At 34.7% G+C, this 16,455-nt stretch overlaps 2 protein-coding genes across 3 annotated transcripts in view; one reads left to right on the top strand and one right to left on the bottom strand.

Annotated features, from left to right (window-relative positions):
- LOC127837886 (myotubularin-related protein 9-like) overlaps positions 1–1,732 on the bottom strand; it is a 38,928-nt gene extending 37,196 nt beyond the window's left edge. The window contains exon 1 of one of the 2 annotated variants that reach the window (XM_052365335.1): positions 1,711–1,732. The gene's annotated coding sequence lies outside the window, so the exon portion shown is untranslated. The other variant, XM_052365334.1, reaches the window with a different exon arrangement.
- Positions 82–14,360, top strand: LOC127837885 (uncharacterized). Its single transcript, XM_052365332.1, has 6 exons — positions 82–277; positions 7,689–7,809; positions 9,260–9,843; positions 10,532–10,568; positions 11,154–11,225; positions 12,650–14,360. The coding sequence occupies exons 1-6, from the start codon at positions 215–217 to the stop codon at positions 13,978–13,980; spliced, it is 2,208 nt and encodes a 735-aa protein (XP_052221292.1). The 5' UTR covers positions 82–214; the 3' UTR covers positions 13,981–14,360.
- The last annotated feature ends 2,095 nt before the right edge of the window (positions 14,361–16,455 follow it).

The raw sequence follows: 16,455 nt of genomic DNA, 5'->3' as shown, positions 1-16,455 counted from the left end.
TATAAAGCATTTAATGACAAACTTCAAAACATGCCAAAATATGTGAAAAGGCCCCTTTAATTTTTGCGTTAGCAGGGAAGATAGTGACACACTACCTGGCTCTGTGATTTAAGTTCTACTTGCTTTAAGAACGCGTCTCTGCCTTAAGTAACGTGTTTAACGAAGCGATTTATATAAAGTTCACAACAACCTTGTAAATTGTACGCATTCAGATATGGTGATATTTTATGTTTTGGATATTGTTGTACTTTTTTTGATGATCGGAGAAGTGTACTCTGTAAGTAAATTTCAATTCGCTTAAATGTTTATGTATGGGCATGTTCATGGTGTCATCTGCTATCTGCATACATTGTGGACCTACTTCTATATATAGCTTACCTAGTAACAATAACTCATAACATATTGAGACCAAATGTTAAATATTAAATTCAACATTTTATGTTAGTTTTGACATGCTGTGAATGTAGCTACAAACTATGTATAGCTACGCATTTAATGAAAGAAGTATGATATGAACACGACAATGCAAGTCTCTGTGCTAAAACCATATTATTAATTGTTTTAAAATAACTATGTCAACAGTATTTTGCAATAATATACATGTATGTTATCTGGCGTGTATGCGTATATACTTTGTACATAAATGATGTTAAACACTGTCCTTTTAACTGCATTTTTTTAGAATAACATAATATTTTTGTGGGCTCTTTGGCGACGAAGAAAATACTATTTTACTGATTTTACAATAAACAACTTAAGAACTGTAACAATGGTTTTAATTGCAATAACCAAAAAAGTATTTTACTTTAGATTTAAAGTATGTTTAGTCAATCGAAGTTATCCGATTATATACACCCTTGTTGTATGATTCATGTACACGCCAGGATACAAATCGATGGTTATTTACCGATACTGTTTTTAAGATCATATTGTTGTTTAATTAACGTTTTAAAGACATTGTTAAAGAGTTTGCATGAAATGTCGCATAGTACTAACGATAATACGATGAACACATGCACATATTTTGAATCGTGTTGTTTGGTCCGTGAAGTTGACACTGATGTAGAAAGTATCGTCATTGTACATCCATAAAGCAAGATGTGAGAAATACAAATGTTGTGTGTTTCCATCAACCAGTCCAAACCTGAACTTTGTTTTATTCGAGATTAAGTTTTCGATCAGTTCCTATATTTCCACATTCGATCATAATCGTTAAATTCACGTTTACACATTCAAAATGCATACATATTGGGACTGTTTCTTTTCTTTTACATCCGTATTAAAGTGTTAAATAACTAGTGATAAAAAAAAGAAAACAAAAACCTGTAAACCGACCTACCTATAATAAAGTTTGTAGATGTAAGTCGTACAAAAAAAACCTCTTTTTTGGACCATTTACAAGTTTATGTTTAAAAATCAGTTAGAAGATTAGTGTCTATATGTCTACTTCTATAAACACACTTCTAAAACCTTTTAAGCTTTTAAAACATTTTAATGGTGTTTGTTTGTTAATTATGTTCAAGGGTCTATGCCGGTAAATACCTTTAAGATTCTGACGTTCAGTGTCGGCAACATCTCATTTTTAGTTGGTATAATTCATAAAAAATTATACAAGTGTAACGAAGAATAAATACTGACTTAAATTACACTAAGCAAACACATTCAAATATATTATTCCTTCACAAACACACGCATATGATATTATCTTACATTTTTCTTTAGCTTTGATTTGGGATATAGACTACAATAACAGTTGAGAAGATGCGAAAAATAGAAAATCAAAATGTCATATAACAAGTCTAAATTAATATTGTGTACTATCATCTATCTAGTATTTGCACACTCAAAAGCAAGGTCAGCTTACACAGACATCTTAGATAACAGCATATCTATATAAATTGGCTATCCGCGGCTGAGATTTGATTTCTTTCCACTGTAAAGGTTTGAATTCGGGTTTTTTGGAAACTACATAAGTTGTCTCCCATTCGGGTAGGTATCACGAGTATCCCGGGTAGAAAGCGGTCCGTCTAAAATATGACTCATATCCGTGGATATGACCGAAAAGTGCGGATATGGACGAATACAGGCAATATCGACACATTTTTGCAATGTTTTTTTTTTAATCTTCAATTACAAAATACACAATATGTGTTAAATATGTTAGTATTGTCTCAAAATATAACAATTTAATATACATTATCATTTTTTCAACTCTAAATTCATTTCCGCGAACATGACGAAGTGCCAGAAGATTGTTTTAAGGCTACAAACCACAAACAATTTAACCACGCCGACACACATATGTTATTTTGTATAAGTTTACATAATGTTTATACAATATACTGAATGTATTATTATTCTTGATGTCGTCTGAAAACTTAAGTATTTAGATATACAATATGCTTTAAAAAATAGTACAATATTTTTGGGCCGATTATCGCCAGACCACAAGTAATTAATGATGTTACTTTTCCCTGGTTTTATTTTAATTTGAATACAAAATGTTGAATTTATTAAAATATACTGAAAGTTATGAATGCAGTAAATATTGTCTGAAATGTCACTGTTTCAAGTGGCATTTTTCATTTGGAAATAAATAATGATTTCAAATGCGCGAATATGATAAAATAAAATGTGGCTTATCCAATAACTGATCTATATTGTAGTGCTATAATAACTTTATGCAGGGTAAAAATATCTTATATTTGATTGTTACTATTTATTTTATGCTTTCCGGTGGTTTATAGAGAAATATCAGTGAATGAAAACTGCTAATTTAACTGTTTAAAACAGTGAAAATTAACAGTGAAACTTATCGATAATTTTCACCTTTTAATTTAAAATGACGTCATTTGCATATTTAATACATATTGTGTATTTTTCATTAAAGATTAAAATAAACATTGCAGAAAAAGTGTCGATATTGCCTGTATTCGTCCATATCCGCACTTTTCGGTCATATCCGCGGATATGAGTCATATACGCATTTTAGACGGACCGCTTTTTACCCGGGATACTTGTGATACGTACCCGAATGGGAGACAACTTATGTAGTTTCGAAAAGGCCGAATATGTGTCATTGAAAAGGGCGATACAATTTACTAACTACACAGTGCTTTTACAGCAATGGCTCGACTATAATATCCGACGATTGTTGGATGTGTTGAAACGGAAAGTATGAAATGACTCGACATTAAACTACATGACGATACGCATGCACATGCACAATACAATATAAAATGCAAAAAAAACACGAAAAAACACAATAGAATGCAAAATACAATTTAATATTAAACAACAATAAAATCAAACATGCAAAAGACCAAGACAAAACCAAACAACAGAGTAGAATACAACAACATAAACACGGTTTAATTGTGTAGCCCATCATACAGAATATTGAAACGTACACCAAATAATCTTATGTATAAATGTATTTTATCACATGCCATACCCTGTTTTCTATGTAATATAACCATTGCGAATATTTTATCTTATACATGTGTAATATCAGATGGGGTAATCACGTGATAGTCAAAATGACGACGTCCATTACGAGACAGTTATTTTTCGCCGTTTTATACCCTTTACGACTTCTGTTTATTTCTTAAATGACGATCACTTTCCAGTCATATCAGTAAAAAGGTAATTAGCGTTTATTTCGTATTTAAATTTGCTTTATATCTCGACTTTACTCGGTGCGAATTTTCTTAGTGGAGCCCTAATTAGGTCATCCCGCTAAGACATTTTGCACCGAGTAAAGTCGAGATATAGAGCGAATATTACTTAGAAATAAAAGTCAGTAACATTCTTTTTAATATGGCTGGAAAGTGGGCGGAATAAAATAAAATAATACAAGTAATAAAGGGCATACAACGACGAAAAATACATGCCTAGGCATGGACGTCGCCATCTTGTTTGTCACGTGATGACCCCCTCTGAATATACTTTTTAAGCGTTTTCATTGGCTTATTTTCGTTCGATTGACCAATCGCATTTTGTTATTTTGCTGAAATGACGTTGCAACGTCAAATGACGTCATGAAATGTAAACAATATTCAGGGTTTATCATTTTGTTTGCGTATTTTTTTTAAATTTAATTTGCTCATTAAAAAAGATTTGACACTCGTTGTCATTTCATACCATATTTTATTAAACTCGTCCAGGAAATTCGTTAGTAAGCTCGCCAAAGGCTCGCTTACTTACAAAATTCATGAACTCGTTTAATAAAATATGGGATGATATGACAACTCATGCCAGATCCTATATAACTACGTACAAAAATATTGTTATGTATATATGTATTAACTACGTAAAAAATAATATAATGAATAATATTGTTATGTATAAATGTGTTAACTTGTAAATCTACATTTCATTAATTGTACAATAAGTTAGACATTGCGTTTCTTTTTTTGTGCGTAAATATTTCGTTTGTTAATGTACTGTTGATTCTCAAAAATGCAATTATTTACACATTCAGTTCTAATGTCAATGTCCAACATATTTGTTTAATAATTATTATGTGTAGAATACAGGTACAACTGCACAAACCACTGACTCATCAGCTGGGAACTCCCCATCAACAAGTGTTTCTATCCTTTAATCCCAGGACACTCTCCGGGTAGTGGATCCGCAGTGTTGGCCAAACACTACGGGTCAGTGGTTTAGCGTCCAGCTCTTCTCCTCTCTCATCTACACAGCCAGTTGGATGCTCTTTCAGCAGCTTGTCCAAGTCTGCCTACAGCCCTCTTCCTTTCACCATCCTTGATCACAAGGGTGCTGATCATTCTCCATACTGATTGGGCTGGGAATCCTCTGCACCCTATTTCCACGGGAAACAGCCAGGCACTCCAACCACGACTTTTACACGGTTCTTGTAGCTCAGTGTACTTTCCCATCTTCCGCTCATAGGCCTCATCGCACCTAGTCTCCCAGGGTACAGTGAGTTCTATCATCACCAGTCTCATGTCCTTTGGAGACCATATAACTATGTCTGGTCTCTGTGTGGTGGGGACTATATCTTGAAATACCAGTCGTTTTCCTAGGTCAACCTTCATCTCCCAACACTCTGATTCATCAAGGATAGATGTTGCTGCAGTTCTTGCCTTCTTGGCAGTTTGTCCTTCCTTTACGATTTTGATTGTTGGTAATGCCTTCTTGTTGGTTGGTCTTGTTTTCCTTCTCTCCCGCTCTAGTATGTCTGCTAGCTCCTTGAGGACCGTGTCGTGCTTCCATCTGTAGCGGCCTTGTGTTAGCGCTGTCTAGCAAGATGAGAGGGTGTGCTGCAGGTTCCTGGTTTGCCGCACAGCTGACACTTTGGGTCTTCCACTAATCCCCATCTGTGTAGATTGACTGGAGATGGCAGCAGAACATATACGAATCTCAGTAGGAATTTGAGTCGTAGTGGTTCGTAGTGCCAAATGTCTGCCCATGTTAGGTGTCTTTCTGTGGTCTGCCATTGTGTCCATGCACACTGTCTTCCCATTACGACTGCTCTGGTGCGCCTGTCTTCCTCTTTTGAAAGCCTGGTCTCATGCTGGACCATTTGGCTTTTTTCTTTCTTACCGGCAGTGCTCCAGCGTTTTGGTTTGTACTGCCCAGCCCTTGTCTTCCTATAGCTGTGGTTCCTATGATGTCTTTGTGTCGTAGCCTGCTTTCTGCCTGGGCGACTGCCTGGCTTGCTGACCACTTTCGCCTTGTACGTGTCTCGATGCCTGCCTTCCATATCATGTCATATGATGACTCTTTGAGGGTTACCACCAGTCTTCCTTTGGCGACCTTGAAATCTTCAAACTATTTAAAAAAATATTGTAGTCTTACATAAATTATAAATAATGCATTTAACAAAACATTTTGAAATGACATTGATTTAATATTGTATTATTGATGATATCCCGATCTCCGCTGTTATTAATGTCATATTCAAAGTTTAATATCATATTTGTTGTACGGTCTTAATTACAACATACATGTTTATTTTTAGCTTTTATTTATTAAAGGCAAAACAAACAAAAACAAAACGTATCGACACAACTTGAGAAATGTAGAACTTCATCCGAAAGGCCAAATCATTAAAAGAGTATTTAAGTCGGGTAGATTTTTTATTTTTAGAAAATGTTATGTATGTATTATTATAGAATGTTATTGTTTGATAAGGGGTTTCTGTCTTTTTTTTGAATGTTAAACTGAATATATATTTTGAAGATAATCCGAAATCCAGTCATGTCCTCTTTTTAATAACGATTTCCGTCCCAATACTTGTGTCGATACGTTTGAACCAGTCCGTCTACCTTTAAGACACCAATATACTAGCCTTTCAATAATTATACTAATTATAAGTCTCATATGTCAGTGGTATCATCCGCGTATCTCAAATAGCTTGGAATTGAAGTTTTGTTTGCATAATTACGAATCTTTTTTAAACATTATGGCCCATACTAGAAATGTAAATACTGCTTTAACTTTCAAACAGCTGTATTAGTCAGTCAATCTAGCCCAAAATAGGCTAAACCTCAAACAAATTGCAACAGAAAGTATGATGACTGATTTTGATACTTCAACCCTCACTCTTAAACATATCAAAAGTCTAGAAGAATCTAATGAGACGAAAACTACAAAAAATCAGTTGTAGCAAGTGTCTGTACGGGAGAAAATTACACAAATAAATTGTTACAAAAGGATTATCGACGTATTATAAGTAATTTATCATTTTATAAAAATACTTTGAATGTCTGTTTTAAGTCATTTTTGTTCCCAGGGACGTATAAGATAAATCCAGTGACAAAAATATTTGTAAAAAATGTAATAAAAACAGGACTTTGTAATTTAAGATCATTCGTTTTCAAGTTTACCTTATTTGGGGGTGGATAGAAATAAGATACCAAATTACCAAAAATAAACCTTCAGTCTGTTTAATGTACAAGTCAATGCAGTTCATGAAGTCTAATATTTTTACATTCCTGGATGTATTATCCGTTTGAAAACCAAAAATAATATATCTACAAGAACACATTGAAACATGCACATGATACAGCTAATCAGTGTGCACCTGTAGGCTAATCTTATTTGACATGCATTGTCCCTGAAAGCAGCCAATATGTACAGATTTCAATGATAAACACTAGACTGGCCAACGTTGTCTTACAAGCTGTTAAATACTTTTGAATAAATACACACTATGTAGTGTACCAGTGGGAACTATAAACAGGAAGATGCGGTGGTTAGAGCAGACGCTCCTATCCAAGCATTCGTCGTCTGCTTAATTTTACTGCAGTTATCCACACAGGCAGTCACGGGTTACGGTTCCTAGCGTAGTTAAGCCCATACTGATTTGCAAAATTGCCTCGTTATTATTTGTGAGCTAAAATATCAGACCGTTGTGAGTCATTACAACAAAGGACATCCATTTTTTACGGGTTGCGGTTAGCGTGAAATAAAGCGAACAGTAAGCGAGACCAACATACATTTTAAACCATTGACTTAACATTAATACATACTCAAGAGGCTTATCATTTCAATAACCATATTCGATTTCCATTACAGTTGAGGGAACTTTAAGTATATATTTTATTAATTATGAATCGGCGCGATTTGCAAAAACAAAACACAAACCAACCGCTGTTCATAATTATATTTACATAATATTTGACATGTTAAACTATTTTACCAACATGTACTAACTCTAGACCGATGTCAGCACGCAGTTCTGCAACCAATCGACAGAGACTCAGCCGAACCCATGCTGCCTCTGTCCGGCAAACACGTCATGTGACCTCACCTGTCCGAGGGAGTGGAAGAAAATCAGAGGTAGGGTTTAACCCTTTAGCACTTAGCTACGTATTCAACCCTTTACCACTTAGATACGTATTCAACCCTTTACCACTTAGATACGTTTTCAACCCTTTACCATTTATATACGTATTAAACCCTTTACCACTTAGATACGTATTTAACCCTTTACCACTCAAATACGTATGGAACCCTTTACCACTTCTTAAATACGTATGTAATCAAGGTCGCATTTAATAGCATATAATTAAATACATTTGTCGTCTAAAGCAAAATTTTTGGCTCGATGATATTAAAAGCTTATTGAGGGTTGTATCGAGTCTGTGTTTCATATGTAAAGCCAATGTTTATAAATGCATTGGGAGGAATCGTGAAAAATGAGTGGGATCAAAATTTGGATCTCCCGGGATTTGATAAACGATTGTTCACACTGTCATCGGCTTACGGAATTGATATATTTTGTTCAAACACGCTAAACATGTACGAAGAAACATCGTTTTTTTTCGGCTATCACTTCCAGAAAATACATGTTAGCGATACAAATTAACCACAACACTATTATTCTTATCTTCTTATTCTATTTAGTATGCATCCACTTTTATTATTAACAGTTCTTAGTTTTATTGATGTAATGTGTTAAAAAAAGATATTCAGAGACTTCATTTAAAGGCATAAAGCTATGTAGATCCATACTGTACATGTATGTTTTCAACCCAACCTCCGTGTGCAATACCAAATTACGGTCACTTTTTGGTCAACATCGAAGTGTATATAAACTTTTTTTTATAACTCTAAAGTGCGTTCGCTTTTTGGTCACCACCAAGTGTGAACGTTGCAGTTGTTTCCTGTAAATATTGAGGCACACTGGTGTGTATAAAGCTTTGACCGTCCTTAAATTAAATTTGCAACTAAAATGCGGTAATTCGTTTTTATTAAAGCTGGACTATACGATGTTGTCAAATATTTATGATTTTTTATAAAATGTCTAACAAACTTATTATACATATATTTCACTATAAATTAAAATAAAAGTTAAGAAGAATATGTGTCGAAAAATGCGAAATAAGGCAGATATATTGAATTCTGAAATCGAAAATGTCTGTACTGTCGAATTCACCAGCATTTTTATCATGCATGTACGATGTGAATCTAAATTTAGTTGTACGGATCATTTACATTTCATGCAACGATATCTATTCATACGACACACGAACACTAACTGCGATCATAATAAAAAGACGAATGCTTCGGTTATTGTAGGAAAATATGTACGAGATATCTTCGTTAGAATCAGCTCGGGTGCTAATTTGTCTTTGCTGCATTTTGCGAAATTCGTCTTCAATGTATAATTTTTCTTACCTATCGTGTGTTATTGAAACATATTTTTATCAATATATTACAATTGAACACATATAAAAATCGTGCAGTCCCGCTTTAATTGGTTCATTATCGTATTTTTGTTTTGCAGGAAATAAAGTCCAATGCCCGAATCAAACTATGAACCCCGACAAATTCAATATCAGTACTGAATATGATTATATGTTTAATAGTACTGAATATCATGATGCAGACTACTATAATGTAGAATATGAGTATGCAAATTTCGGAGACATGTCTCCTGGTGACAGCGAAAGTCCGCAGACGCAAAACGGTACCTTCACGCTGAGTAAAAACACTTATATCTTGTATTGTGTGGCGGAATGCCCCGTCCGCACGTTTTACGAGCACCGGGATTTAAAGTGCCATCCTTGCGACCCGTCTTGCAAGGCGTGTGACGGACCGAACGCTACTGGGTGCACTGCATGTGAGTTCAAAACCGATGATGGCTGCATGAAAGAATGTCCCCCAGGGTGGGAGCCTATACTCGACCGGAAAGGACGACGGCGGGGAACGGTGTGCAAGATCCGAGTTTCCGACGTCGGCTGGAAACCCCAAACGGCTGTCATTGTCGGCGCTGCGGTAACAGTAGGTGCTTTCATCGTCGTTGGCGTGGCCATTGCTGTTTGGTGGCTCAAGCTTTGCGATAGAGGCAGAACAGGCAACTGTTCCAAGGTAAGATTAAAGACAATATTATGTTAACAAGCTATATAGTGGGTATAACACACACATGAAATCTATCTTAACTGAATAAATAAGGTACATGTTCATGCTTACACATGTTAAATCATTCCAGTCGAACTGTTATAGTATTTAACTAAAAGAACAGGCGTTTTACATTTACTTATTAAAGGTTACTTAAGATTTTCGATCAAGGAATATATAAATTATAAAAGAGTATATGATAGCGGTGATTATTATTGTTTTCAATTTAGATCAGCATCAGTGGCCTTCTTTCAAAAACAGGAAAAAATGGCCTTATCAATCATAGGATGTCGGCTGACAGGAACCATGATTGGCAATTTTTCACATAACGACACATAATGATACATACCTAATTAGGTAAAAATTAAAAGTAATAGTAACTTTGCTTTACATTATGTTTTCACATATATATAAATATATATATATATATATATATATATATATATATATATAAATATATATATATATATATATATATATATATATATATATATATATATATATATATATATATATATATATATTTATATATATATATTTATATATATGTGAAAACATAATGTAAAGCAAAGTTACTATTACTTTTAATTTTTATATATATATATACATAAGCCTGTTTTTCTGACAGATTTTGGATTGTCTGATATTTCCAATGTAGGTACAAACGCAGAATAAGAGGTCTAAACCAAATAGATGTAAGTATGCACGTTAATGTCCTCGTATACAATTATAAGATGTAAACTGATTCGTGCTGTTTTTCTTCCTGCACCCCATATTTTAACAATGAGTATGGGGTAGGATTTGTTTTCGATCATCTTTCAGTATTTTTACATTGAAACAAGTAATACAAAGATTATTTACCAAATAAAAAGCGATTGTACATATAAATTCACAAGTTAGATATGACGGATTAGAACAACTTCAAGGGTGGATACCTAGGTATGGGCGTGTGCCACAATGCAATGTCATAACGTGTAAATCTTTAGTGTAATTTATTTGACAATTGCGTTAGGATAGGATATGAAAGTACGATTTTTTTCAAGTGCTACTCTTTCGCACAGACATAATAATTGTCCTAACTGTTGATAAAAAGGTTGCACAATGCACGTTACCAGCTCGAATTGCTTTTTTTTCTGTTACGCGTATTTTACTACAAACTTATTATTTTACATGTAATGCATGTTCCTGATGATTTATGATGCTAGTGATAAAATTGTCGCCAATTCTCAAGACAATTAGGTGGATTAAACGTGATTTGAAATTCTCGGGCATTCTTTCAGACGTTCGAGGAAAAAACGACTTTGATGCTTCTGGCTTCACGGACGAAAGACAGCCCTTCACAGGAAATACAGGTATAATTTAGATCACAATATACTGAACGTTGTCATTAGCAAATGAAAAGTAAAAGCATTACATTAAACATTTGCATGTAGACCCCCTCATAACTAAACCTTTTCTTAAAAAGCACTCCAAGCCAAATATATTTAAACAATAAACAAGATAGGTCATGCGGTATGTAAGAACAAAACTCGCCAGGATTCAACGGTCACTGTTTTACGGCCATCTGTTTACCGGCTTTTTCCAGTTTAAGGTATACCGCCAAGTTTCAGGGTACCATCATGCAGTTTCCTACCTTAATGCTGAACACTGACTGTGTAGTGCACAACAATGTTTTTCCTACCACACAAACAAATAAATTTTAAGAAATAAAGTCAAGGCAATTGCACATTTCCTATAAAGAAAACTGTGTCGTCAAATAAGGGCTGTTATTTGTTAAGAGAGTACAGCATTGGTCACCAAAATTATACAGTATACCGTAACCTAAACTATCTACGGGCTACGATCAATGCACGATACATCCAAAAAACACACCAGTATCAATACATGTATGAACATTATAATGTCGCATCCGAATAGCAAACACGTATAAAATGCATGGTGTAGGCCTACACATGAAGTATTGGAATAAATTAGAGGTATAGTTGCTAGTACTCGTATGTAGATGCATACAAATAATACACTCGTATATTAACATGGATAGGCTCAAACATGATCACATTTCACGGAAGTATAAGTGCAGGTATCAGCATACATGTTATCAAAAAGAAAAATATACACGTATACTTAAATGTGAACACCTTATAATTCGAATAAAAGAGTTTAATATAATGTGTATGAAGAATACACAAGACTCATTTAAAGAGCACAGAATTATAATTGAACGTGCATGCCCCCATATAGCCCATTCGAATAACTCAAAAGCATGATTGCATACAAATGCATATTTAGGAACAATGGAAATAACAGACACGTACATCAACACGCTTTGGCCGAAACATGACCCATTCAAATAAAACGCACGTACGTTCAATGGCCTTAACATAGCTAGCAAGCATTCTTTCTCGGGTTCGAGCCCTAAATACATTGGCTCAAACTTACTCAGTTAGCCCATATACACTTGCGATATTAATAAGATGAGCATTCTTATTGGTATTGCTATGATATGACTTATTGGATAATTTAGCAGGGATTTAGCGCCGTATCCAAGAATCACGTACAATACAATCGTAGCTTTAGCTATAACAGCTGATCATTTTTCATAAACTACATGTAATTATTAACGCCTTTTCACGTAAATGCTATAATCGATTGATCAAATGTAGTTTTAAAATAATGACAGTACAAAATACCGATGTTCCAAACTAAAGAAGAACCTACGATATTTTTATATATGCTAAACTCTGGTTACTTCATCAATAATGTTTATCGTTTTTAGAGGACGCTAATTATCACCTATACAATGAAATCGAAGACAAGATTAAAGAGGTTAAATACGACTATGCGGACGCAAAATGTGTAGTTGAACAGAAGAAACCCGTTGAGTCAGAAGAAGGCTACGAACCAATCGAAGGCGATTTCCAAGACGTAACTCATGACATACATGTCGATGAAGACATATATGAGGAAATGGGAGTGTCTAGAACAAGTAAAAGCCCAACACCGCGAGCGGGACAAGAGCCTTACTTAACACACGTTGCTGAAAGTGCAGTGATAAATATAGGTAAAACAGAACTAGGTGTATCAACTGCACCCGATATAAGCAAAAGCGACAACGACAGAACATGTGTTGATGAAAACACAATTAATACAGCTGGTAACCTTAGTAATGAACCATTAACCATCGACGATGTTTGCAATACAGCAGCATATCGAACTGAAGATTATTTGGTACCGATTTCTCGAACAGCCAAAGATGCTTCAACGATTGGAGCGATTGATAACATTAATTCAAACGTCGATGTAACACAAATCAAAACTGAACAAACACGTGAAGGTATCATGGATGATGGCAATGAGTGTGCGTTTTATACAATTGCTACAGATAATAAAGGCGGCTTAACTGATAGTGTAGCGGCAGCTGGTGGAGAATCAGACTCAGCTAAGAAATTGCATTTTCATATGATGGGTCTCCAACACGCGTCAAACAAAAATGAGACGAAACGTGGAAACTCTAGATCGAACGACATTACCGGTAGAAAACCAAAACTTAAACCAAAGCCCTTGCCGAAAGCTTATATACAACCGATAGTGGCGTCCGAAATAGGCGTTGAGCAAGCCGTCAAACCAGTATCTGAACGAGTTCCAGAAAAAAGCACAGACTTTGATGTTATTTCCAAGCTTAGGCATATTAAACCGGTTCCTCTTCCAAGAAAGCAAATGAAGTCAAGTGATGGTACTGTTAATGACGATAAACAAATGACAAAGCAAGATTATGTTCCAGGTAAAAAGGCAATACCAAAGTATCTGTCGGATTTTAATGAAAACGATACAATAAAGGCTCAATCTTGTAAATATGAATTTCCTGAAAAACCGGACACTGCCCTGTCGGATGTTTTTAAAGACAAAGTTCAGCAAACTGGTCATTATACGGACGTGCTAAGCGTTGACGACTTAAAAGATGCGAGTAAATATAACCGAGTTAATGAAGAACCAAGTTCAGAAATGGATCTAACTGAAATGTCTTCGCCAAAATTAGTCTCTCTGTCCTTCTCAGAAGAAGAAATCAAAGAAATTTTAGGCGAAACAAAGAAAATATTTTTTGAATAGACACGATAGCAAATTATTATCCGAAACAAGTTCAACCACAAACAAATTTGTTAAGCATTTGATTAAGTCACATTTGATTCAATTTTCAAATAGTGTTTGTCTTCTTGTTATCATCCATTTTGTATCTTAATGCTTTGTCTGTCCGTGAAGATACCAGAATATCATTATTTAATTGTTCGTTTCACATAAAAACAATGTGTATATACTTATTTAATCTTTCGTGGTTTCAGTTTGTTGTAATTAAACATGTTTGCAATCACTTTGTAGCAAAGATGTTTGTTCTAAGTTGGTTCATACTTTTTTCAGTATATACAATCATATCTGTTTAAAGAATAACCAATGTATGCGATGCACTATACATTAAAACATTAACACAGCAATTACCATGTTATTATGTCTAGATATACTTTTCGTCTCACATGCTGGTAATAACGCGCCTTGTAGTATTCAACCAACTTAGAGAATTAGAGAATAACTCAAATAAAAGAGCTAAGATTGCTATAGACCACTCACATGTGTCGTGGAGCTGGGCTATCTCTAACCCAACGGCATGATTTTTAGAATATTGTTTTAAGGAACACAATCAGATGTCGCATTTGACCCCTGTGTCATAGCAAGCTTAGACCGTAGGGGTATGGTTTTAACAAAAGTGTAAAACAATCGTAAAGCCCCTGGGGCGTGGCGAAATTTGATTCTTGGGTTGGGGGCATAATTTCAAAAAACTTCGTAGAGGACCACTATACAATGTTTATCAAATATCAAACCCCTGGCCGTTGTGGTTTCAACAAAGATCTTAAATATTCCTTTAAATTAACACTGTTGCCCAACATATCAACAAATTTAAAAGAATGTAACCAATAAACAGTCCTATATGGTTCTTTTACAGTATTCAATGCTGTTGGTTTGAGATGAGATGCTGTTTTAATGAAAATTGAATCTCGATCGACGTCGTCTGGCAAACGACGAATACAATGCGGTCCTTTAAACTCAACCTGTGCACAGGTAAGCTAAGGCAGATTGGACAACTTTAAAATACAACTGTCGTCATTAGTTTGAACATATTTATTTCAAACAAAACATATTGTTATACATCGAATTGCATACAACCTTTATACAGTTAACATGTTTGAATAGGATGGGAACGAAAGTCAATGTAATATATAGTTCTTCTCCTTATACAAATACAATTACATGTTGTTAGACGAACATAGTTGGGTTTTTATGATTACACAATAATATTGGCATGCAAAAAAAGAAAGAGAAACTCTGAGTATAGAGTTTCATTTGTTAAAAAGGAAAACAAAAAATGTAATAGGTTAACATTTGAAGGGTGAAGGAAAAGGACTGACAGAGTTCGTGGGAAAGAATATAAGAAGTTTTAAAATACAGGATTATGGCAAAAAAGGAAAAGAAGGTTGAGAGTCGTTCTGTAGCATATTACGAATCAAATCGATTGCTGTTTACAATATATTTGTGAACTGCATCAGCTATTTTAGTATTTGTTAAGAAGTCACGAGTGTTGTCTCCATATAGAATTGTCTAAATGCAGGGAACAGAATATACAAAAATTGAGTTAAGAAGTTCGTCGCGAATATGTGCGTACTGAGTGCATTCGAGAAAATAATGTGACGTCGTTGTTCATTTCAAGCACTTCACTTTGTTCTAAGGCGCGTGTGTAACATTTGAGATCGTCTTTCGCCGTATGCAATTTTGCAATCGGTTGATCTGTGTTAATAAGCCTTTGAAAGAATTGATTGATTCAGCGTTTTGGGCGTCATCGGGGAGATTATTCCATTCAGATACAGTGGACGGAAGAAACGAATTTGAATAAAGTGACGTTAGCGCTTGAATTGTTTGGAGATGTGACGAATTTCTTAATGAGTAATTGTTACTCGACCCAACTGTTGCGGGCAAAAGAGACTGTAAGTTGTTTGGAACATTGTTCGACTTCATTTTGTACATTAATATTAGTTTATGTTTGTGTCTTCGTTGACTGAGAGTTTCCCATCCTAATTCAATATAAAGTTCTTCTAATGAAACTAGACGTGTACAACCGGATGTTATTCGCGCGTCGTCGATTTGGGTTTTTTCTAGTTCATCTTTTTCACATTGCGTACAATTATCAAATACAGCGTCTGAGTACTCAATGATCGGTTTTATGAATGTCAAGCATTATCTTTAGTCGACGCATTATATGAACTCGCGTCCATGCCTTTTCCTTTTTAAAGGATACATGTGCTTGCCATGTACAGTCATTGGACATAAAAACTCCTAAATGTTTATGGACATCAACACTAGGAATATCAACGTTTTGCATAGTCAATGGTGGATGAGTTGGTTTATTTATTTTGCGAGAAATCAGCATTGATTCGGATTTTGATGGATTAAAGCATACCAACCATTTTTCAGCTCAGCTAAAAATTGTATTAATGTCTGACTGCAATACGGCTGCAGTAACGTTTGGTGAATTTTCGA

The sequence above is a fragment of the Dreissena polymorpha genome, chromosome 7 (assembly GCF_020536995.1).
Source record: "Dreissena polymorpha isolate Duluth1 chromosome 7, UMN_Dpol_1.0, whole genome shotgun sequence".
In the NCBI taxonomy this organism is placed as follows: Eukaryota; Metazoa; Mollusca; class Bivalvia; order Myida; family Dreissenidae; genus Dreissena; species Dreissena polymorpha.
The sequence above is the reverse complement of the archived record's forward strand: the minus strand, read 5'-3'. Positions and strand labels throughout refer to the sequence as shown.

What these genes read in the sequence shown, in the direction of transcription:
- LOC127837885 (XM_052365332.1), top strand. Translation starts at nt 215, where the DNA reads ATGGTGATATTTTATGTTTTGGATATTGTTGTACTTTTTTTGATGATC. An exon ending in TGATCGGAGAAGTGTACTCT is followed by an intron (nt 278 to 7,688) that starts GTAAGTAAATTT and finishes TACTAACTCTAG; the next exon opens with ACCGATGTCAGCACGCAGTT. An exon ending in GGAGTGGAAGAAAATCAGAG is followed by an intron (nt 7,810 to 9,259) that starts GTAGGGTTTAAC and finishes TTTGTTTTGCAG; the next exon opens with GAAATAAAGTCCAATGCCCG.